The sequence below is a fragment of the Schistocerca gregaria genome, chromosome X, assembly GCF_023897955.1.
Source record: "Schistocerca gregaria isolate iqSchGreg1 chromosome X, iqSchGreg1.2, whole genome shotgun sequence".
Lineage (NCBI taxonomy): Eukaryota > Metazoa > Arthropoda > Insecta > Orthoptera > Acrididae > Schistocerca > Schistocerca gregaria.
In genome coordinates this window covers 669,011,705-669,038,337 of record NC_064931.1, presented here as the reverse complement: position 1 = coordinate 669,038,337, position 26,633 = coordinate 669,011,705, and the positions used below count along the sequence as shown (strand labels likewise).

At 38.8% G+C, this 26,633-nt stretch overlaps 1 protein-coding gene across 1 annotated transcript in view; it reads right to left on the bottom strand.

Annotated features, from left to right (window-relative positions):
• Positions 1-234: 234 nt before the first annotated feature.
• LOC126297634 (zinc transporter 2-like) overlaps positions 235-26,633 on the bottom strand; it is an 81,090-nt gene continuing 54,691 nt past the window's right edge. Inside the window, exons 6-7 of the mRNA XM_049988656.1 lie at positions 12,417-12,657; positions 235-541 (exon numbers count right to left, since the gene is read on the bottom strand). Coding sequence (XP_049844613.1) covers positions 393-541; positions 12,417-12,657 — 390 coding nt within the window. The 3' untranslated portion in view covers positions 235-392. The remainder of the gene's footprint in view (positions 542-12,416; positions 12,658-26,633) is intronic.

The window sequence follows — 26,633 nt, the reverse complement described above, 5'->3', positions numbered from 1 at the left end:
TTGTTGGATGCTGCAGTACCATTTGAGAACTGCTCATTTTTGCTGCAGCTATAATTAAGTTCTAGGTACAAATTTAAATTGCACGGATGATGTGTTTTGATATAAGTTTTATTCCAGAATGTTTCTTACTGCTATTGATGGTTAAAGTGCTACCAAATATTACTCATCTGCACTTTCAGGTAAGAGCTCAAACTTACAGGATAAAATGGAAACAAAATATTACACTGAGAGCTATTTCATTCCATCAACGCCCATTTATTAAGTAAGCAAACAATAAAAATATTTTTGTACATATATCAACTTCCAGTTTAGTGCTGTGTGGTCCTTTTAATTTCAACAAATAAAATTTACAGAATTAAACAAAATTAGAACAGTTATTTTCAGCCTTTGTGTTATCTGGATAAAGGCTGACACTTTAAACAACTGGCCATTGTCTCTGATGAAAATTCTTCAATCTGTATGGTAAGGTTATGTATTCCATATTTGTGCCTCATCTTATATGTTGCCCTTTCCAGCACTTTCACCGACTCCACTGATGAATCTATAACAAAACAAAACAAAGTACATAACATAAAAGTCAAATACAACATTAAAAAAGACTTAATTGATAAACTTTGAGAAATGTAAAGGAACATTTGTTTTTAACTGATTATCTCTGAAGAAAAATGGAGAAGGATTAAAGTTAAATGCTGCATTAGTGAAAAGTTCATTTGAGATGGACTACAAGTTCAAGCAGGACAAAAATGGGGAAAGAGATTGAGAGTAATTATCATGACATTTGCCTTTATCAGTTTAGGAAAATCAAAATCTGGATTGTCTTATGAGGACTTGAACACTGCTAAAATACTAGTGCAATTCCCATACACCTGTAATAACAGTTTTACAATGTTGAAGTTACTTTTCATGAGCATAATATCGAATTTAAATCATTTCCACGAGAGTACATCACAACAGACAGGCTTTCAAAAAATGCTGCCAAAGCAATGCCAGCAACACACATTCACAAACTACGCCATGTGAATGTACCATTCAAGCAGTTAATAACTTTCACGGGGTTACATGACACATTCCCATAGCACATGTCAGGGTACACAAACTTTTTAATTATGAAATGATCAAAATCCACAGTGATCACATTGGGCATTTGTTCACCAAGATTTCAGGATGAACACTCCCTGCTTCTGGAAGGTGTCAACAGATATTGTGGCATGTATGTCTCCCGTTATAAAACACTTATATCCCCCCCCTCCCCCCCCCTGTCTTACTGCAACTCAAAATCATGTAAATGAACTGAGAAAATTTGTAGTTGTTCCTGAATAAAAAAATCACACTGAATGCTTAGATCCAGAGCAACTACTAAATGCTAACTATGGTGCCTGGTGTATCACTACTTATGCACGTCAGTTGTGCACCTGGGGGTGAAGCTGATTCCTGCACATCGTGTCCTGCATAGGTACCTGGTTCAGAATTTCAGGTGAACTGAACATCAGCACTCCAGAAGCAATTCAGTGGTCAATATGGGTAACAAAAAATGCCCCTTCTCAGATCCACAACTATCCATCATCTCAATGAATACTGAAAGTCTTTCACCTAATAAGTGTGTCATGACCAGCATTGTGATTTAATATGCATTCTGGAAACACACAGAGACTTGAGCCCCTGCTGTGCCAAAATCAAAGGGATGAGCCTAGTACTTAAACATCCTCACTGACAACATGGCACTGCCACCTTTATCAAGCCTCATATTCAGGTTCTCTCCATGGGAATATCAGTGGAAGAACATACAAAAATTCTCATACTAGAGCTGAGTAACTGTTCCACAACATCTGTGTATAAACCTACAGGCTCTGAATTTAGATTTGTGGAATTTACTAGCTTCCAGTACAATATATTAAGTTTGTGATTGGTGACTTAAGTAACTGTAATGCTGTATAAAGCTACTCAAATACTGACAGAAGTGGAGAAGCTGTGGCAGAATGGGCAGGTTCTCATGTGACCCCAATCTACTACATGATGAAAAACTTCCAGTATCATTCAACAGTGCAATATGGAACATGGTTCTAATGCAGATCTCATCCTTGTGAGCAAACAAGTATCCCATTACTAATGAAATCAGTGCGACTGATAATTCCTTGCACATAACACCATCCTGTTATATGCCATATATATACACTGTAATCTGACCACAGACACTTCCTTTTCAAAGAAGGTATAATTTTAAGAAAGCTGAAGGGGAGAAATTCATCTCAGTGCTGGACTAAAGCATCCTTACTATTGATTCAATTCCTGACTTGTATGATGACTTTGCGAATTTTGTGAAGCATTGTTCCATATCCCAATCCCATGAGGCTGCAGATAGCAACACATAAAGGGACTGACTTCAGAAACTTAGAAAAATTTGGGAAACTAACCTGATCTCTTGAATAATGACTCTCTGAGTAAAGAGACCCTGCAGGCTGGAAAAGATCTATTAACAGCAATTTCTAAGAACAAGGAAGGTGCTTGGTGTAAATTCATGGAGTAGAAAGATTTGAGCAAGAGTAGCCACAAAGCCCGGAAGCTTCTCAGTTGAGCCTGAAAACTACAGGGCAACATCTTTGTTGTGCAATCTGTTCAGAATTTTCTAGCAAATGTAGCTGATTGTTTGATTCATGTTGTAGAGCCAGTTCTAATACAAGAACAAGCAGGTTTCCGATCAGGAGAAAGCAGTACATTTCAGGACTTCAGTCTCACATAATTTATTTAGAATAATTCTGAAACCCAGAAAATTATAGATGTAGCTTAGATTCAACTGACAGCTGCTTCTGAAACTTTCAGTCATTGTGCATTGTCACAGAACATCTATGGGATAATGGAAGAGTATGGTTCCACCAATCTTACTCAAAGTTTATTCCAAAACAGTAGATTTTATGTGGTATTCCACAGCCAGTGTAGTTGATACAGATGTCAAAGGAAATTGCTTACTACAGAGAAGTGCTCTTAACATCTACAAAAATCACCAACCACTTCCAGCAAACACAAGGAGTTTCCTTTATGTCGATGATCTGGCATTAGCAAGTCAAGTGAAATCTATAAAATGTTGAATTTCACCTGATATATGCATTGTGGGAGTTGTGTGTCTATTAGTATAACAATCAATTTAGTCCAAACTTATTTAAAACTCAGTTGTGAGTTTTCATCTTAAGCACAATCAGACATCTCACAAACATAACGTCACATGGCAAGGAATATAAGCAATAAATATGTCCCATCCAAAATATCTGGGAGTCACTATGGATGTCACTCTGAAGTAAATGCAGCAATGTAACAATACAAGAATAAAGATAGAAGCCAGAAATAATATCTTTTGCAAGGCTGCTGGTAGCACTTGGTGCTCGAGACCACCAACTTTGAGAATGATAGCAACAGCAACATGCTACTGTGCTGCAGAGTATGCATGCCCAGTGTGGTACAAATCTACCCAAGCAAGCTTGGTGGTTAACATGCTAAATGAGATGTGTAAACTTATTATAGACTGTTTGAAACCTATACCATTAGTAAAGGTCTATGAGCACATAGGCATAGCACCTCCAAACATTCATCGTGAATCATCTGCCAACAGAAAGAATGCATTGGGCTCAATGTGAAACCCATTCATTACAAGTGCATGTCCCAGTAGCCCCAAGATTGAGGTCCTGAAGAATTTTCATCAAGACCACTTTGGTCTTCCAAACAATAGCAGTTATAGTAAGGAAACAACTGTAGATTTCTTGACTTGACAAAAACCCCACCTGGCCTCTACCTTCAGAGCTCCTCCCACCTTGGTCTGAACAGAATTGAATCCTGTGAAAGTCACACAACCGTCTTCATTCTGGAGTTGGAAGATTCAGGAGTACCCTCCAGAAATGACACTTCCCTGTGGATAACACCAACTGTGGCTGCAGAGAACCACAGACCATGGAGCACCTACAGGATTGTCAAATATATCTTACATCTTGTACAAAACAAGATCTTCTGCTTGTGACTCTGAGTGCAATTGAAGCAGCACAATTTTGATCAGGGGTAGTGCACCTTGATTATTCTTTCTTTAACTTACTTTTCATGGTAATAACCATCTATTTTATTTCTTTCTGACTCAAATAAACAATAACTCAACAGATTAAAAAGGATATGTTCCCTGACCAAAACTGATCTGCTGTGTATGACATATCATACAATAAAGTTTTTCTCAGTGAGGTCCTGAGACTCATTATATTTAGGATGACAAGAGACAGAGAAGTGTCCAATTTGTAGTTGCTGAATATGGAACAACTGCTGCTGGACTGAAATACTCACAGTGAATCTTTAATTTTTGTGTCTACAAACAGTTCCTTTGTTACAATGAAGGTATGTAGGAAATAAGAGAAAGTGGAAAACACATGTGGAGATAAAGGAGAGAAGCAGAGAAAACTGCAAATTATACATCAGAGACACTAAAGGAACATCTTATGCAGTTAAAGAGACCACAAGAAACAGTATCAGCAGAATGTGAAAAAGGTAGGGGAAATTTGTAAAGTGGAGCAAAACAAGGAACCATCACAGCACACTCGACTTAGTGACTGAAATCACTGAAAGATGTGGAATGAGAGAGAAAACATCACATTATATTATACTCACAAGGGAAACTGCCCATTGCAACCCCCTCAGATTTAATGGTAAAATGGCCCAGTGGAGAGCCTGTCAAAAACTGAACACATATCAAGCATGAAAACAGGAAGAAGGTGCACTGAACTGTAAAAAAGAAGCAAACTAGAAACAGTGAATGATCCAAGCTCAAGATATGCAACATTGAGCGAGTTGCAAGAAGCACTGTGTTGGACTGCAAAGGGAGATATCTGCGTTCAAACCCTCTTGCCCCCCACCCCACCACCGCCCCCTTCACCCTCTTCTTCTTCTTCTTCTTCTTCTTCTTCTTCTTCTTCTCTCTCTCTCTCTCTCTCTCTCTCTCTCTCTCTCTTTCCTGTCCAGTCATTGATGCATCTATCCTCCTTCAGGGGTCTTGGCAGTTGTCATATTATACACTGGTTATGGAACATGAGTCGTGGTAAGAATATATTACTGTCACAAGTAAATGTGATAAATAGCAAAAGCAGGTGAGATGCTGCATAGACCTCTCACAGACATGAAAAAAAAAAGAAAAAAAAATGTGAACCACATTACAACACATGAATTCAAGAGTCAAAATTTCCCAAACGGAATGCAAGAGTCATAACATGTGGCACTTGTGTAGAATAGGAGGTCCTGTCGTTAGACCCCATTGTTGCAAACAGACGTTACACCATGACACAAATTTAAATATGGTGAACAGATATGTCAATGATCAGGTGGACAGTTCATAATTTTGTGAAAAAAAATTATGGGGGTAGGAGGAAAATTTGAATACAGACATTCGTTTTCGCAGTCCAACACCATTACCACATAACTACTACACTTCGACTACTCATATACATTCAATGTTGCACATTTTGCACTTGGACGGTTCACTCTTTTGATTTTCCTTTCTTTTTTCACAGTTCACTACAACTTCTTCCTGTTTTCATGCTTGATGTGTGTTCAGTTTTTGACTGTCTGCTGGGCCATCTTACCACTAAATCTGAGGGAGGTGCGATGGATAGTTTCCCTTCTCAGCTTGATGAACAGCACCAAACTTGGGTTGGAGAATGTGATCGCTGCCATACTCTAAGCAGTATTACCAATGATGATGATGATGATGATGATGATGATGGTATGATTTTGTGGGCACACAACAGCATTGTCTTTAAAACACACACACACACACACACACACACACACACACACACACACACAAAGCAATGAAAATCACATTGCCAAATCTAACACACTAAAAAGGGAAAAAGCAATGGAATGTATTAAAAGGAAAGTGCTGACATCCGCGCCTGGCTGATTGCTGAACCAGCCAGTCTGTAATTCATTAAAATCTCCAACCTAAAAGCTTTGGTCACAGTCCAGACACATCACAAAATTTTAAAAGTTTGAGCACACTCATCTCATAATCAATTAAAGCAGAGCACAGAGCCCCCACTCAAATTTGCTTCTGCCTGCTTGTCACAAAATAAAATGCACCCATTTAAAGTGTGGCATATGTCAACTTGCATGCCACAGGCATCACAGATAAGGAGGTCCTCTCGCTGGAGTACAAAGCCATGTGTGAAGGGACAGTGTCCAATGATCATCCATGAATAAATGATGCATTTAAAATTCTAAGCTTAGTTTAATCATATATTGTTTCCCATACTTATTTTCATGTTAGATTTTATGTTGTAAAACATACCGCAAAATGAACAACCAGGGAAGCCTTTCCATTACTCTAGTGTCAAAAAACTCTTCACTACCAAAGGTGTATCGAGAACAGTATCATGAAAATAAGTTTCATTGAAGTGGCTGCTAAACAGTTAACTGGGGCAATAGCTGCAGAAGAATATCAGCCAGTTCTGACTAAGTCTCTTAGATTACCTGCTCATCTATCATTGCATCTAATAGAAAAGTCTACTGCTGGTTATTAGTGCCCAATGGGTGGAATATTTTGGCTGTCAGACATGTCACAGTCATTGGGTGCACTGACGAGCTGGCCTCCTTGGACTGCATGGCCAACTTATATCCCTTACCCCAGGAGCTATCATGTATGTGGTCTGCACCATGTAAGGCACCGTAGAGGTGACTGAACTGGCATCTGTGGCCAGCGGCACCCAACAGTGTGTCCCAATTGTGCTAGCAAGGATGTAGTTACTCTGTCCGCCCTGGTTGCCAGAACATTGTTCCCTGAGTGTCTTTTTAACTAAATCCACTGCTCATTCCCACACCTTGCTGAGATTATAAGTTTATCAGTACACACCCAAATTTTCCTGATAGCATGCCAGTGTACATACAATAAAAAAGCATTGGTTGCCTCTTTCTCCGTGACTTTGTCCATCATAATAAGTTGCAGTGTAGTGGAGGGGAACAGAGCATGCCTAACCTGTCAGTCCTAGTAACCGTTTTGTCTGGAACACAGTTCTGAGGTTTCCACATCCTGAGAAAAATTCTCTGCATCTGAGTTGGTGTGCCCCATATGTACTAGTGTTTTTAGTACCCCATTCCTCTGTGCAGAATGGTGGCAGCTATCTGCATGCAAGTACAGGTCAGAGTGCATTTTATTCCAATACTCACCTTGATCCATAGTGACATCGGCTCTTCTCTTGACCTTGATGTCAAGAAATGGTAGTCCTCCTGCCTCAGTCTCCACAGTGAATTTGATGTTGGGATGAATGCAGTTCAGATGTGCAAGGAAGTTATCGAGTCTGTCACTTCCCTGGGACCAGATGACAAATGTCATGTCTATATAATGGAAAAAGCAAGTAGGTTTCCATCTGGACGACTTCAAGGCTTCTTCTTGAAAGTGCTCCATATACAAATTCTCAACCACAGGTGAGAGTGGGCTGCCCATTGTGACTCTCTCTCTGTTTGTTCATAGTTATTGTTGCCATTAGCTAGTTCAGTAACTTCGTGATTTGACCTCTCTGAGTTGACGTGCAACATAGAATCCCGGTATGTTCTTCCATTTCTGCCAATCTTGAGCTTCCTGTTGCCAACTGAATCCCACTGTCTTTCTTAAGTCTCTGTCCCATCTGTCTGGTGGTCTTTCCCTCGGCCTTTTTCATAAAGTGGGCTCCTATCTACTATTTGTTTCGACCAAGTGTCATCCTTTCTTTGGGCCATATGACCAGTCCATTGTCATTTCAAGGTAATTCCTTTTTTCACTATGTCACTGAGCTTCACTGTATGTATGATATTTACTACATCTTTCTGTAGCCCAACACTGATCATCCCATTCCTGTTTGAGCTGCTAGGACTTTTCTCATAATGAATTCACTTAACACCCATGTCTCACAGCTGTAAGTTGTTATCGGTACTACACATTGGTCAAAAATGCTTTTCTTCAGCTCAGTCAACATCTTAAGACTTGAAAATTAAATAGTACCTTCCATAAGCCAATTTAACACATCAAAATATTTCTGGTTTTAAGTAATTTTTCGTGTTTAAAAGTTTACTGAGATAGATATGTTCCGTGGCCACTTGTAGTTCTGTACTTCTAGCACATGCATTTCCTTCTGGTGTCCACTCATTTGGTTTTACCATAATTAGTTTTTAGACCAACATCAGAGCAGACTAATGCAAGTTTGCTAATTAATATTTGAATTTGTTCTATGTTATTTGCAAGTAGAACAGTATCATTAGCAAATCTCAGATTATTTAATTTCAATCACAGAACTTGGATTCCTTTTCTTTTCCAACTCAGTTTACACAAAGATTTTTTGGGGATGCTGAAAATAGCCTTTGGAAATATATAGTCAGCTGTTTACACCATTTTCAACAGGAAATTCCCTGGTTTCTCCAACAAAATTCACAAATGCTGTGGTGGTTTTGTACATATTGTATAAGATTTTAACAAAGCCTTGTTCTGCTAGAGCCTCAAACATAGCTGGGGGACTGAGTCAATCAAATGCCTTTCCAAAATTTATAAAGGCAGGGCAAAGAGGTAGAGGGTAATCACTTTTACGCGGAGAGTGAGGATGTGGTCAATTGTATTAAATCATGTGCACAACCCAGCTTGCTCATTGGGTTGAGCCAGATCAAGTGTAGCGCTCAATCTGCTAGTTGAAATTCTAGTAAAAACTTTGTACAGTGTGGACACAAGACTGATAGGGCAAGAATTGTTTATGCCCTTAGTACTACCTATCTTGTGTATAAAGATTATTTTAGCTTTATTCCAATTCCTTGATAATGTTTCACAGTGTAAACAACTTGAAAATATTTCAGCTAAATGTTTTACAGATTCCTCATCCAACAGCTTTAAAATACTGGCTGAGAAGTCATCACTACCTGGAATAGTTCCTATCTTCTTCTTGTGTTCTTTAATGCTCTGTCTGAGAGTGTTGTACAGTTCTGTGTATTCTCTCTTATCTTTTTCTCTTTCTGTTTTCCTTTTTCTTTTCTTCTCCATCATACATATCATTTGATTTCTCAGTTTCTTTGGTTGGTTTTGTGATTTACATAAACCATCCACTTATTCAGCTGTCAAAATTAGTACCTTTGTTACTTCTTCCATTTTATATTATTTTAATTTTCCTCTTCATTCTTTCTTGAAAGTCATTTTTCCGTTCTTTGAGATTTAAAATTTCTCTCTTCCTATGAGTTTCAATCTTTCAGTTTTCTTATTCATTTCATATTCTGCACTTATTAGTTGATGATCACTGTTTGTATTGAGCCTGTTCAGCACAGACATCTTTAACACTTTGAGGCCTATTTGTGAGAATGAAGTCTATCTCATTTTTCCCTTCAAAGTTGGGTCCCCTCCAATTGTGACAGATGTTTCTTGACAAACATATATTCGTAATATGTGTTTTCACGCATTCTGCAAATTGAACCAATCTCTCACATCTTGCATATATTCTATTTGTCAATAACTGAATCACCTCACTTCTGTTTTACAACTTTGGCATTAAAGTCACCAATTAGAAATTTATGAAAGCAATCTCTCCATTTTTTACACATTTATTTCAGACACTCATTGAAGGATTCTCTCTCTCCATCAGAATGACTAGAAGTAGGTGCATATGCTTGAACTATTTGGATTTTATACCTTTCTGATATATTTAGGACCAAATGTGCAATTCTGCTTGAAGTTCCTTCTAATATTGGTATCTTTTCTTCGATGGTTTCGCTCACTAAAAATTCAATTCCCTTTAGTTTTCCATTGTTCATAGTATTCTCCATTACATAGAAAATACATAGAGGTCAAGACATGTCAGTAAAGGTTGGTCATCTTCCCGTCAAATTTATGATCAATGAACTCAAGTGACTCTCACAGAGGCACCCTTGTGAAAAGCGAAACAAATCAAAGCTCATCAGAATATCAGGGTCCTTCAGCCCGAAGTCATCTCTCAAAATCCAAAGAATTGCAGATGTGGTGTGGGTCTTTACCTACATAAGGAATTAGTATTTCTTTCAGGTATTTTGCCAGCAAATACGTACGAGCCTGAAATTGCTGACAATGGGGCATAATGTGACTCCATCTTCATAGAATTTAGGGAGTCCATAATGCCTTTGTGGCGCTGATGCTGAGTAAGTGTTTAAGAAGATCAAACAGCTAAAGTCATTTGTCTCCTATTCACCCCCATGACAGAAATAGTGTACATAATCTTTCTGCGTGTAGAGTAAATTCTGTATGCAAGTGTAAGAAAGTATTCTAAATGCTTGCATAGTGTGTATCTGAAGTGGAATATGGGAACCAGCACACTACTCACCTAGTGGGATGTGGGGAACTGCCTAACAACCACATCCAGCCTGGCCGGAATACTGACCCCTCATCGTTAATCCACCAGGCAGATTTGATATGGGACCGGCATACTTATGTGTCATGGAAGGGGTCCCATTAACATGCTTGGCTACCCAGGCAGGTGGTCCTTGTGGTAACAAGATGCCGTCTGATAAGGGCTTTAACATTTCTGAAGAGATGTTGTGTCAAGCACATTGTGCTGAACTTAGGGTGACACTTCACATAAATTCAGTGGCAGCCAGAGGAATCAAGAAGCAGGCCAGCCTTGCCTTGGTATGTATGAGGAGCATTGAAAACAACTCCCAGGAACTATATCTACACTGGCCACTAATTTTAATCCTCTCTCTCTCCCTGTCCTCCCCAGGAGTCCAGTTTGTTAGTGAATATGATGATGATGACGACATGTCTGATACCTGAAATAGTGTGTCCATAGGACACTATGAACTGACAGTACACCCAAGGATTGTTTGACTGACAAATATCAGCCAGAGAAATTGAAGAATCACACTGCTGCTAACAGTTTGTCACTTTTTCTAGTTTGACAGTTTCATGGTCACTCACTAATGTTTAAATTAGACATCATTCACAGTGCTTCACTATAGTCCAATTTAAACAAGTTAGCATTTGACAGTAATCAGGCTGGATTGACTTGACCAGCAGTAAATCAATGGGAGTCTGCCATTGTCGGTTCCCACTGAACTGCCACTTCCACTGCACAAACCATTAATGTCTGCCATTTATTAGTTAGCTGTTGCAGTAAGGGATTTTCGTAGAGTTTAGTTTCGTGTGCCTGACAATTTCTGATGGAAGTAGTCAAAAGAGGAGCATAAGAGAAACTCTTTAAACTTTATATTTGTTACAAGCTAAACATTAACAAAACTGCAAGAATAATTCCATCTTCTGAGGCTTATATGTATAAAACACAATGCAATACACAACTTTCAAAAGATCTGTTGTTGAGAGATATTGAGAGATCAAGAGTTTTTGTGACTTGACATGATAAGTTTGAAGCTGTTTCATGGACTGGAAATTTTCACTTGTATAAATAAATAAATAAACAAACAAATAAAAACTTAAAATATCTCTGAGCTTAATTAACATTAAGTATAGACTTTTTTACATGCTTAGAGAGAGTACAGTGATTCATACCATTCATTAATTTCACATTATTTCAGATTATTAAGTGATTTTCTAAAACCATGGAGAGTGGAGCACTATGGCGACTGCCAGCAGGCAGTACCTGTCATGATAATGCCACAGCTTTGGACCTCGAAAGTCAGATGCCAATGAATTTGTATCAGATCATAATTACCAGAAAAAATATTAGCTACAAACTGACACTACCATTTTCAAAAACTATTGGTTGTGTGTGTTGATGAAAGTTTGTGTAACAATGTTGCAGGAACTAAGTGGAAAACGCATCAATCTCACTGTATCTTCCACAACTGTTACTTGTTCTGCCTCACACTAAAGGGCAAAAACTTCACATCTGTTAACCAAAATCAAATACACATAACAATACAGTAGGATAAGAAGGAATCTGATTTTGAACTTTAAGATCCTATCTGTGTTGAAAAGTTAGTTGCGCCCACTGAGTGGTTATTAGTTTGCATACACTAGCAGCTTTAATGTAATTATTTAACTACAGCACAAATGCATTGCATTGCAGTATGATGAGATCATTAGTGAAATGACATGAGAAACACAGAGTCCATTTAGAGATCATGTTTGTGCTGTAAGGCAACTAATGTCATCCCCTCTGCCTAAATTTCAATGTTTCCAAGATACCATTAACCAATTTCTGAACATTAAAAAATTGAATATTATACATGAGAAGGCTATAGTGTAAAGTGTGGTGGTGGCAGCAGTTAGGATGTGGTACACACACCTTCATAAATATACTATTATCAGTATTACAACTAATGCAAGTACATTTCTTTAGTACAACTCAATGATTAACAAATTAGATCACCAACCAAAGGAATACTGAATTGTTGTCTGTCCCAGTCACAGCTCTCAATAGTTCCATTAATACACATTATATGTTTCACAAAAAACTTACCTACAGCAAGATGAACAGTTAAAACCGCTTTGTTGACAGACAAGAGCCACACATGTAAGTCATGTACATTCCGTACACCATCAATGTTGTTAAGTGTCTGCATAATTGTTTCATAATTTAGATGCTTTGGAAACCCCTCCAAGAGAATACGCACTGTTTCCATGAATACTGACACTGTTGTTGTCAACACCAGAATGGAAAACACAAATGTACATAAGGGATCAGCTATCTTCGCCCCAGGCTGAAACAGAAAATCGTTATCATCTGCTAAATGATTATCTGCTGACAAGTGATATAAAAAATTACAAATAATAATAGTGGACATTTATGAAGCCAATTAAATCAGCAGGCTTCTGAAAAAAATTAAAACGTACATCTATTCACATCTTTTTAATTTATAGTTCAGCAGTTACAAAACAGAAATAAGATACAGTAGCTTTCACAAAGAGTATTTCCTTCATCCACCAGAAGAAATATAAAGGCTTAAGAACATAAGCTTAATCAAGGATTCATTAGGACTGTCCCACAGGATTCTAATTCAACGAAAGAACAAGACAAGATGAGAAGAAACTGATCATTGCATCATCGTTTTCCTTCACATGTTCACTTTGGAAACACCAAACATGTCACAACATTCTGTGTCAATAAGAAAGACTGAATATAATCTTATTCGGCATAGTCTTAGATTTCCTCCTGTTTTGTATACATGAAATTCATACAGACATACTTTTTCCCTCTTTCTGCTATTCCTCTCTTACCTTTCATTCTTTATGGTTTTCCCTTTCTCTGTTCATCATCTATTTTTTATTTAATGTGCTTTGAAAGTCCCAGCCTGAGTATTTTATGTTTCAACTCTTTACAAGTTGCTTAATTTTAATGGCATGCTGGCAATAACATAAAGATGTGCAACTGTTTTATATTATTTATCTGAATTTTTTTTTCGATAAGTTCTATCTTGAGCAAACAATTTTTTCTCCTTTGTAGATAAGCATGTTTTGCTGAAGTTACAGCATCATCAATTGGTTTTTAATTTTCTTTCTTGTTAGCACAAGCTGTGGTTTTTGTGATGTTCTGTAGTCTGAATTGTAGATTTTTCTTTCTTTCACGTTTCCCCATTAATTTTCACAGTGAAAATGTACTTTTAAACTTGAGCTGTGCACTGTTTACAAGCTACAGAAAAAAAGAACAATTGTGTTTCTCAACACGGAATAATCCACAAACAAATTTATTAGTAAGCCAACATGGATACAAAGAGTGAGCTTCAACAACAAGATGAATATTAGTTATCTTTGTTTCTTTTTTGGATACTGTGTCAGATATGTATGTACATTCTCTGAAATGTTATGTTACTCTATTGTGTGCTATCACATAACTCTGACAGAATTCTAAGATGGGATCTTGGCCTCTGCTTTCTGTCTTCACGTCTCAGCTTTGTCTCTCAAAATATAACTCATTTTTCACAGACACCATCTTTTTTTTTGTACTAAAAAAATACGGAAATAAAGAGCAACTTGTTGCCATATGCATATTTAGTTACAAAGTTACACTCACAAGGCTCCAGTTTGTTCTAAAGCTGGGAGAAAGTTTCACCAATTAAAACTTTCTTCATAGTACAAGGTAGTTCAAAGGATAGTCTCTTGGCCGTTTCCATATAGATTTCCTTGATTTAATGTGGCTCATAGAAGATCTGGTCTTGCACTTTATCTTCACCCCTTCGACCATTTGCTTCTCCATAGCCCACAGCAAGTATGTTAGGAGGTTGTAACATAAGCAAGTGTTGCATATGGCTCAATTAAGATTAAGAGAGGACACAGTGGCATATGTTGGGTCTCATGAGAAATTTCAGGAGGCTCTTTCCATTCAAGATTTATGGGCAGGACTATCAGAGGATTTTCAGAGGAAAAATATATTTAGATACCATTGGAAACAGCTGAACAGCATATCTCAAAGACAGCGAGAGCCATAGAAAATTTTGTAGGTAGGATTAGGAAACTGAATATCAACACTTAACTGACAATGATAACACTCATAAAGCCCTACTACATGAAACAAAACAAAGATAGCTACACACACTTCTGTGGGGCTTGCTGCTGAAGTTTCACGAAAGGTACAAACAAAATTTTCTAAATCAGTGAATAAAGTTGTGGTGGCTGCAATGGCTCTGTCAAAAACAGAGGCAGTGGGTGGACCTAAAGAGTAGTTGTGGTCTTCAGTCCTGAGACTGGTTTGATGCAGCTCTCCATGCTACTCAATCCTGTGCAAGCTTCTTCATCTCCCAGTACCTACTGCAACCTACATCCTTCTGAATCTGTTTAGTGTATTCATCTCTTGGTCTCCCTCTACGATTTTTACCCTGCACGCTGTCCTCCAATACTAAATTGGTGATTCCTTGATGCCTCAGAACATGTTCTACCAACTGATCCCTTCTTCTAGTTAAGTTGTGCCACAAAATTCTCTTCTCCCCAATCCTATTCAATACCTCCTCATTAGTTATATGATCTACCCATCTAATCTTCAGCATTCTTCTGTAGCACCACATTTCGAAAGCTTCTATTCTCTTCTTGTCCAAACTATTTATCGTCCCTGTTTCACTTTCATACATGGCTACGCTCCATACAAACACTTTCAGAAATGACTTCCTGACACTTAAATCAATACTCAATGTTAACAAATTTCTCTTCTTCAGAAACGCTTTCCTTGCCATTGCCAGTCTACATTTGATATCCTCTCTACTTTGACCATCATCAGTTATTTTGCTCCTCAAATAGCAAAACTCCTTACTACTTTAAGTGTCTCATTTCCTAATCTAATTCCCTTAGCATCACCCGACTTAATTCGACTACATTCCATTATCCTCGTTTTGCATTTGTTGATGTTCATCTTATACCCTCCTTTCATGACACTGTTAATAATGAACACTGAAGTTAAGAGTAAATGACATCTCAGCTAAAGGGGTAGCAGGAAGATGCAACCAATACAAACTAAAACTGGTGGGGAGAGAGAGGCAGTTATGTTGAATGTGTTTTTCACGTCTATTTTAAGTACGGTTATGAGATTTTTGATTACATACAGTAATGTGACATAAGTGTGTTTGCAAAGCAAGAGTTCTCCAGAAATAAGGGATCAGTCACTGATATTGGTTGGTTGATTTTGGGGAAGGAGACCGGACAGCAAGGTCATCGGTCTCATCGGATTAGGGAAGGACGGGGAAGGAAGTCGGCTGTGCCCTTTGAAAGTAACCATCCCGGCACTTGCCTGGAGCAATTTAGGAAAATCACGGAAAACCTAAATCAGGATGGCCGGACGCGGGATTGAACCGTCGTCCTCCCGAATGCGAGTACAGTGTTTAACCACTGCGCCACCTCGCTCGGTCAGTCACTGATGGTTGATTTAACTGTAACAGTATGATGTAAAACCAAAAGCTCCAAACACGATTTTTTCCTGTGTTTAGTACTGTGTGTAATTTTTTTCTATATTTTTCTATACAAGTCTTCTAATATTTAATGCTCTAATACAGCTGAATGTAAATACCCACTGGCACACACTGACGCTGTTGCATAGAACCACAGTAAGACAGCAGTACTAGGAATTTAAGTATTGTATGAAACAGTGTCAACCACTGATTTTGTTGATCAATCTACATATTTTAAATAAGTGTGAAAACAGTATAAAATTGCAGCCTAGAACATTAGGTGTTCAAGTGTATATACATAACAGCTAATGTAGTCTCTTTTACAAGCATCCATTTAATAGTTTCTCATGAACCAGTCCCAAGGTAGAATTCGTCGATTGAATTCCCTGAAGAGGGAAGGAACATATGATATAATATTATATCACACTTTCCACACAGCTAACAATTTCAGCGGTGCACTGATCACTACAAGTATTATTGCAGCATTACGGCAAGCCATCAGCATGGGTGCCAAATCAACATAGCAGCTACCAGTTCTGTATGAAGCCACTGCAAACAGCAGCAAAACAAACTACCACCAAAGCATTATTTATGAATGCCCAACCAGTAAACAGGGCATCAAGCTATTCAGCCACTCAATCTGCCCAGTCACCGTCTAGCTATAAGCAGTGTAGTGTAGACATCCAGCTGCCATCACATCAGCTCTCAGCTGGAGCCTGACATAACACTGTGTAAGGTGCCTCCATCCCAGAGCCACTTCCCAAGCTGGGTCCTCATGTTTCCTGCAATTTCCAAAGAGCCACACTTCACATGGTCCGGGGAATGATACCAGATCACACTTGCAGGATGTGGGTGCCTGTTAGAATCCAGCAATGTTCTACCCTGTCGTTAATATGAGAATCTGTGCAGTTGCTGGAATCTCACTGACTAGACCAAGACCACCACAATCATTGTTCAAATGAAAAATGCCTGGATAGTGCGATGCCATCCTGATCAAGAAAATATGCCTTTGCACCCCTCCAGTAGCAGTCTTACAAACCTCACTGCTACACATACAACACACAATTATGACACATTTCTTTACTTGTCATGGAAATTAAAATATCAAGTTTAAATTATGTGATAACAATACAGAAGAACGGAATACTATGCACACCTGACAAGAGCAATACATAAACATTCTGCTACTACTGCAATGTGGATACTTCTAAAATGTTATAGCATGTCCACATATTGTTGTTATTAAGTGGGTATACTGTTCCATTCCACTGTGTTTTAATACCTTCACGGAAACTCTACATTTGAACTTTGATGAGAGGTAAGGGAGGAACATATGACAACATAGCAACTTCTATTTTTAGCACTACAGCTCTGCAAGCTTTTTGCCAAATAATACCTTATTTATGGCTTGTAAATCTGATGACCATAATTATTCCCTGCTGCGCATGACGAGAGATAGGAGATTCATATTCACAGGACATGTACATTAGTAAGTTCTGCAAAAATGATTAACATTTCACTCACCTCCATTCTGCATGTGTCCTGTTGCCTAGTAGGCACAGGGTCCACCACAAGCCCTCATAACTTGTAATATGCATGATGGCATTGATGTATATAAAGCGTGAATAGCACCCTGGGGTATAACCTGCATTCACCTGGTTCCAAAGTTCATCTGTGGTGGTTGGCACCGGGTCACAGCACAGCATCCATTGTTTCACCATATTCCACACATTTTCGATTGGCAACAAGTCTGATGATTTGGCAGGCCAGGGCAAAAGGCTGACATCCTGCGACACCAAGAAGGCACGTGTTCATGCAGTAACATGTGGTCGTGCATTTTCATACTGAAAATGGTGCCTGGGGTACTGCATAGGAACAGTATGGCTACTGGTCACAGGATGTCATTCACGTAGACCACACAGGTCACAGTGCCCTGGACACATACCAACAGTGATTTGTCGTTGTACCCAACAGCACCCTACATCATAAGGCCATGAGTTGGCACTGTATGTCTTGAGTCAATGCAATCACTCTGATTCCGCTCCCCTTGTCTGTGGCAAAACAAAATGCGGTCATCATTTTCAAATAAACAGAATCTGGATTCGTCCAAAAACACTGTATGATGTCATTCTTGTCCCCAGTGACGTGGTTCCATCCACCGTTGCTGTCTAGCACATTTCTGCACATTTGTCAATGGTACGTGGAGAAGTGGAGGACACGCACGTAACCCATGCCATAATAAACGGCTGTGGGTGGTCACCACTGATAGTGTATGATGTGTTACACTGTTTCAATGTTGCACCAGAGCTGAGGAGGATGCAGATCTGTCTTGCAATGATATTCAGATGAGGTGTCGATCTTCTTCCAGGGGGGTCTGGGTGCTGCGACCTGACCCCTGTCGTCATGTTCTATGACCTTCAGTGAACCATTCTGCACACACAAGTTGCACTGCTGAAACACTTCATTCCACATGAGCAGCAATTTCCCAGATGGATGCATCATATTCTCTCATGTCAATAATTTGTCCTCTTTCAAACTCACTGAGTTGATGGTACGGTTCGTGTATATGTCTGCTCAAGTCACACTGATTCATTACCTTCGGTTTATAGCGACAAAGAGCGCCACAGTCACATTTTACTGGTAGGTGGTGTTGCACTGTGATATCGATCTTGACCTTGAACCCACAGGTAACATGGTTCAAATGTTAACGAAATTATTGTTTTGCAAATCATATGCGCAAAACATGGACACACAATTTCCAATCTTCAGACAAGGATTATACCTTAATAACTAAAAATAATAAGTGGATCCATTGTAATGATCTGTTTATAAAGTTACGGAGTCTACCTGTGCCAAGTTAATACATCCAGCAACCTTTTATGAACATTACTATAAAACATGCACCCATTCTAACAATGACTTTGGAGCACAAGACTGGCTTTATTTTCATTCAACAAGGAAAAAATAAATGATAAACTCAAAACAACCTTTTCTACCAGGGAATAAAACTGTGCAACAAGATTACTTGGGTAACTAAAACAAACATATTTAAGATGACAGTAAAAGAATATCTTTACAAAATACATTCTACGTAAACAGAGTGATTATAATTAAAGTTCCACTTTCAAAAAACTGTAAAGAAAGAACCACTGCCCCAGAACATCATCAAATTTGAACAGGATCCTATCAAAGAAGGGTGAAACATTATGGAAACAAAAAAACAAAACAAAAAATTTTAACAAAAATTTTACCACTAGATGGCAGTGCAAGTGGCAGAAAGATGTGAGGTACATGGCTGTTCCTCTGTTTGTATCCCAGACATTTACCATGACTGTCTTAATGCAGGATCATGCACTGCCAGTAAAACTCTTTCACAAGAATGATGACTGTGTGCCAACAGCTCTGCAGAAGTTCTGGACGCTTGAGGGAATGAAAAAAGGCATAGGTTCAATGTCTGCCAAGGGTTTGGAAAAAATGATTACAAAATCTGAAATGTAGCACGGGGAAGAAAAGAAGTGATCCAATGCCAGTAGATGACATTGCCACAGAATAGCAGGAGGGGTCAAGCAGTGATGCACAAATATTGACTGCGTGGGGAACTGCCCCAGCTTTGAACATGTGTGTGAGCTCTGTGCATAAAATGCTACAGAACATCCTGCATTGTTACCCGTACAAAATTATCCATGTTCAGGAGTTGCTTCATACTGATCTGCCAGTAAGACTAGCATTTGCTCCAGAATATCTTGCTCTCATCAAAGTGGACAACGAATGGCTATGTAACATTCTGTGAACAGACAAAACCCATTTCAATCTACAAGGGCATGTCAATACACACAACTGCAGAATGTGGGCAACATGAAATCCTCTTGCACATCAGTTATTACTGCTTCATTTTGCAAAGGTAACTGTGTGCTGCAGTTTGATGGAATCATTACTCATAGGGCAGAGAGACTTCCATGCACCACCATCATCCCAATCCTTCAACAGTATGGATAGGATCACTTTTTTTGCTAGATGGCGCTCCTCCACACATTGCACAGGCAGTGAAGCAGCTGCTACAGAGGCATTTTGGGAACGATAGAATTTTCAGCCAGCCAGCCTGGCCATCCAGATCATCTGATCTTAATCTGTGTGACTTCTGGCTGTTGGGTTATCTGAAAGATGCTGTGTTCAGTACTCTGATTCCAAAAGCAGCTGAACTGAAGGTACACATTGTGCAACATATTCTGAGCGAGACCCCCTGAGACACTCTAATCCAGGGACGGGCAAGAATCCTGCACATGTGCGGTGCACTTGCACGCGTGCAGTTAACAGTCGTTCTGCGTGCACACAGGGGCAAACTGGCCGCCCGCTTATCTCCTCTCCCCACCATACCTTCTGTCCGCTCCTTTCTCTGCAACACGTTTTGTTTCCTAGCTTGCTTTATTGAATGAAGGAATAAGATTAGTGGGAGTGCTTGAAAGATGTCGTGTTTTGAAAGAGTACCTATTACCTACGATATGTTTTATTTAATTATCAGAGGTGGAGTGGAACAAAATTTCTACATACAGACAAACACAAACAGTTACTTAAATTTTCATCACTGATGTTTGCTCTTAACCGACACTCACTAATTCAGCAAATGGTTTTCCAGCTCTCGCTATATTAAGCGTAATCTTATAACTTGCACGTATCCCTGGGCTATTATTGTTGTCGTCCTGAAAAATTGAAAACAGTGCCCCATAAAATGTTAAATCAGTTAGATGAGAGACATGATGAAAGGAAGTCTTAGATCTCTCGTGACCACAGCAACTACGACAGATTCATCTAGTATTGTCAGATCGCTCTTCTTAAGCTCAGTCAATTTCCCCATCCGCTCAGAATCTGACAATAAATTGTACTCGTCCTTGTGAAATTTGTTATAATGGCCTTCAATACTAAATTTCTGCTGACCAGTGAGAATACTGCCACATATTAAACATTTCGAATTTTCATGTTTTTGCACAAAGAAAAAATGATTCTCCCATTACTTTTTAAAAGATAGCAAATCTCCGCTTCTCCGTTTCCTTGCTTCACTCTGCATTTTCCGGTTCTTGAAATACAACGTTCACTACGTAGTGGTCGCTATGCATCGACATCCGCAGCATAGCCTGGTTTTACACTGCCGCAACCTGCCAGCTGTCGCCACTGCCCCGTTCGACGATTGCACGTGAGCAGCACACGTGCAGCGCTGTGCGCTCATGAGCCGCGTGCAACATTTGCCTGCCCCTGCTCTAATCTGTTACGGAAAATGTTGCTTCCTGATTTCAATTTGTGGCAGAAAACTGTGGACACCATACTGAACAGGTCTTGCAGCACTCTGATGACAATTAGAAATTGATTTCATTGTTGATTTCCATGCAGTTTATTGCCTCGGAACAATTAAAAACTTATGTCATTGTTGCTTCTATGTGTTTTTGATCTCGGGGCAATTAAAAACTGGTTTTTCCCATCCGATGGTGTATCACCTTCGCATGGTGGGCAGGCTTACCTAACAGTGCCACAACTGTTGAATGCCAAACTTGTGCAACTCACATCTTGGCCATCTTATTGTGATTCATCTGTCATTTGTAGCCAAATCCATTCATGTTATGATGCTTACAGTGGCATCTAGTGTGAAAATTTTTGTCAATATCTTTTGTTTTCCCTTCTTAAAGCAATTTTGAAAGTGGAACTTTAATTATAATCACTCTGTATTCAAGTTATCTAGATAACATACAATAGAGGTTGGTAAAAAAGTAACATAAATAAAATATTAATCACCTTTGTCATTCTAAACTATATCTTCACAGCAAAACACATCATATAAAAAACTATACTATTTGTGATGTATAATAATGATCTTCTTTCATCTTTCTGAACTGAACATTTCATTCATTGTGGAGGGATGGTGGCCCAATCAACCAGATAGAAAAATACAAAAGCTCTAAGGTCATAACCAAAAAAGCACACGTATTGAGTACTTGCAGGACCATGAGATTAGCAGAGAGAGAGAGAGAGAGAGAGAGAGAGAGAGAGAGAGAGAGAATGTGGGGGCACTGAGTAATTGGTGATCACATATGAATGAATAATGAAAAATTAATTTTGACATTCTCAGATAATTTGTTTGTAACTACATAAATTCAAAAAAGTCTTCCTGTAAGTATGAATTAACTAGTTTTTCATTATGTTTTCTCTTTATGTTAAGCTGATATATTATTACTGCAAAAATAATTCGCGGGTAAGTACAAAATTACTATTTATACTTTTTACACTTTTGCAGACTGCATTGTTTTCTTTTTCTCTCTCCTTCTGAGAAAGTGCATCTGCTATTTTGTTTTTCCTGTTACTTATCAAAATTCTTCTGCAACACCACTATCCAATTAAATATGTAGGAAGTATCATAATACGCACATTTCTCTTGGCAATATACTTGAATGTGGTTTCTTTTATGGTGACTGAACCACATATCTGCAACTACTTGCTGGTTCCTGGAGGAGATTTATGTTAGCTGGTATTTTTTCATTTCTCTTTGGCAAATTATATTTTTTGATTCCTGCATATTAATCGATATGGTGAGTTCTAATTACTGTAGATTATAGCATATAACTTATTTCACATATACTACACAAGTCATTTCAGACTGGAAGACCCTCAGTTATTGAACAATCTGTTAAAACCAGCCATGGTAAAACCGTTAAGCAGATGTGGTAAAGTTTGTAATTGAATCCTACCACTCACCACACAGATCGTGGATGCATAGTTCTTGCTGGTTCATAAACAAGCTTTTATTTTTTCATGTCAGCTAGTCATGTCACCCTGCCTGGACTCTGTGGTAAGTGACAGCTTCCAGTTTATATCACAAAGTGGTCTGGAAGAACAGACATTGTGGTAAGATTATTTGAAAACACCTTGAAACAGCAGGAAACGTTTTATCCATACCTATGAGAACTGGACATTTTTATGTGAAAGAAGTCAGTAAGTTGAAAGAGTGAGAAAACATTCTAGTTCTTGATACGGGTAAATATCACCGAATTTCAGTAAATCAAGTTCATAATATTTGGATTATCGCCATAAGAATACATGCATTAATGGTTGTGAAGAAATGTATTCATACATTGGCTTCAGAAATACAGACAATCTAATGTTCTCATGTGTTAGTTACCATTACAGTTGTAGCTATAGACATAAGAAAATGTATCTGCAATATTGCTTTCAATCAAGGGAGACAAAATTAAATCACTGATTTCAAGAAATTTCAAAATTCTGTGTGGTCCTCCCCACCTCCCCCTTCATCATTCTATTGCATATGTTGCACTTCATCTTAAATGTTAATGAAATCTTCCTTCTCAGTCTTTGTTTGTATTACATCAAGAGTTCCTCATTATTGTTGTAAAGCATATACCAGTGGCACAGTTAGCAGTCTCAACAGTATAAGCATTGAGTACAGAAAAGAGTACATAAGGAGACTACAACAGCTTTTATCTCATCTTGCACATTTAATATTTGTATTATGCAGGACAAGATACACAATGTGGCATGTAATTCACAACGTATTAGCACCATTTGTCCCCTACCTAGTCCACAAATCAATTAGATGCTGAGTATGAATGAATTATAATGACTGCCAGTACATGAGACTGTACTATTTCAATCGTTATGCGACAGGTTCATGGACGATATGCCGGGGTAGTGATATGTTCATGGATTGCACGGTCTCTGGAAACTACATATTGCACACTATTGGCTATTAAAATTGCAACATCAGAAAGCATAGAAAAAAAATGAAATTTTTCTTACTGCGCACACACAGTATAGTACGAAAAATAAATTATTATACACTGACTGACAAAAAAAGTGAAGCACCCAGAAGACATGGTCGGGTGTCAATGTAACTCTGTGCAACTACATACCCTTGGTGGCTATATAAATGATTAGAGGCTATTGTCTGTGACGGGTAGAACTGCCACCAGTTCATTAGTTTATTCAGTTTAACTGTTGTTACCAGGCCTGGTAGGGTATATAAGGGAAATGAACAGCATCAGATGTTGACTGATCACTGTGAAGGACACAGAGGTGTCTTGTACTCGTGTGTGACAGTGTCATCAACACCTAACAGAATTTGAAAGGGACCTCATTGTGAGTCTCCTTTTGGCTGGCTCATCGAATCCAGCAAGATCAAGATTTGATGGGTATTCAGATGTGACAGTGACTCAATGTTGGACTGCATGGGAACATGAGGGAGCCATACTCGTCAAAAAGTTCTGGTCAATCACATCTGACCACCACAAGGAAAATGTGCAACAAGCACATTATAGCCCTTCATGTCTGCACCTGCCATCCAAGAACAACTAATGGACTTCCAGCAACATTCTGTCATTCCACATCATTGGTTAGAGAGTAGCAGCGATCAGATTAGGGAATTATTGTCCTATGCACAGGCTGCTGTTAACACCACAACAGAATGGCTGTGTTTGGGGTGGTGCCATGACTGGGAAGCATGGCCTACTGATGAATTGTGAGGTCCCATTCTTCCAATGTTTTGGAGAAGCACAATGGTGTTGTGGTGTAGGGAGCTATTGGGTATGACTTCAGGTCATGGCTGATAGTGACTGAGGGAACTCTGATAGCACAACAGTACAGCATGGGCATCCAGAGCCCTTATGTGTTGCTCACATGTAACACTATTGCAGTACCATTTTTCAAACGGATGATGCTTGTCAACATATGACATGTCAACATTTTTATTTCTTCTTCATGGATTTTAATACCTACTCTGAATTTTTCTTTTGTTTCCTTCACTGCTTGCTCAATATACAGATTGAATAACATCGGGGAGAGACTACAATCCTGTCTCACTCCTTTCCCAACCACTGCTTCCCTTTCATGTCCCTCGACTCTTATAATTGCCATCTGGTTTCTGTACAAATTGTAAATAGCCTTTCGCTCCCTGTATTTTACCCCTGCTACCTTCAGAATTTGAAAGAGAGTATAACAATCAACATTGTGAAAAGCTTTCTCTAAGTCTACAAATGCTAGAAACGTAGGTTTGCCCTTCCTTAATCTAGCTTCTAAGATAAGTCGTAGGGGCAGTATTGCCACACGTGTTCCAACATTTCTACGGAATCCAAACTGATCTTACCCGAGGTCGGCTTCTACTAGTTTTTCCATTCATCTATAAGGAATTCGTGTTAGTATTTTGCAGCTGTGACTTATTAAACTGATAGTTCGGTAATTTTCACATCTGTCAACACCTGCTTTCTTTGGGATTGGAATTATTATATTCTTCTTGAAGTCTGAGGGTATTTCGCCTGTCTCATACATCTTGCTCACCAGATGGTAGAGTTTTCTCAGGACTGGCTCTCCCAAGGCCATCAGTAGTTCCAATGGAATGTTGTCTGCTCCGGGGGCCTTGTTTTGACTCAGGTCTTTCAGTGCTCTGTCAAACTCTTCACGCAGTATCATATCTCACATTTCACTTTCATCTACATCCTCTTCCATTACCATAATATTGTCCTCAAGTACATCGCCCTGGTATAGACCCCTATATACTCCTTCCACCTTTCTGCTTTCCCTTCTTTGCTTAGAACTGGGTTTCCATCTGAGCTCTTGATGTTCATACAAGTGGTTCTCTTATCTCCAAAGGTCTCTTTAATTTTCCTGTAGGCAGTATCTATCTTACCCCTAGTGAGATAAGCCTCTACATCCTTACATTTGTCCTCCAGCCATCCCTGCTTAGCCATTTTGCACTTCCTGTCGATCTCATTTTTGAGATGTCTGTATTCCTTTTTGCCTGCTTCATTTACTGCATTTTTATATTTTCTCCTTTCGTCAATTAAATTCAACATTTCTTCTGTTACCCAAGGATTTCTACTAGCCATCGTCTTTTTACCTATTTGATCCTCTGCTGCCTTCACTACTTCATCCCTCAAAGCTACCCATTCTTCTTCTACCATATTTCTTTCCCCCATTCCTGTCAATTGCTCCCTTATGCTCTCCCTGAAACTCTGTACAACCTCTGGTTCTTTTAGTTTATCCAGGTCCCATCTCCTTAAATTCCCACCTTTTTGCAGTTTCTTTAGTTTTAATCTACAGGTCATAACCAATAGATTGAGTCCACATCTGCCCCTGGAAATGTCTTACAATTTAAAACCTGGTTCCTAAATCTCTGTCTTACCATTATATAATCTATCTGAAACCTGTCAGTATCTCCAGGCTTCTTCCATGTATACAGCCTTCTTTTATGGTTCTTGAACTAAGTGTTAGCTATGATTAAGTTGTGCTCTGTGCAAAATTCTACCAGGCGGCTTCCTCTTTCATTTCTTTGCCCCAGTCCATATTCACCTACCACGTTTCCTTCTCTCCCTTTTCCTACTACAAAATTCCAGTCACCCATGACTATTAAATTTCCGTTACCCTTCACTATCTGAACAATTTCTTTTATTTGATCATACATTTCTTCAATTTCTTTCGTCATCTGCAGAGCTAGTTGGCATATAAACTTGTACTACTGTAGTAGGTATGGACTTTGTATCTATCTTGGCCACAATAATGCGTTCACTATGCTGTTTGAGGTAGCTTACCCGCATTCCTATTTTCCTATTCATTATTAAACCTACTCCTGCATTACCCGTATTTGATTTTGTGTTTATAACCCTGTAGTCACCTGACCAAAAGTCTTGTTCCTCCTGCCACCGAACTTCACTAATTCCCACTATATCTAACTTTAACCTATCCATTTCCCTTTTTAAATTATCTAACCTACCTGCCCGATTACGGGATCTGACATTCCACACTCCAATCCGTAG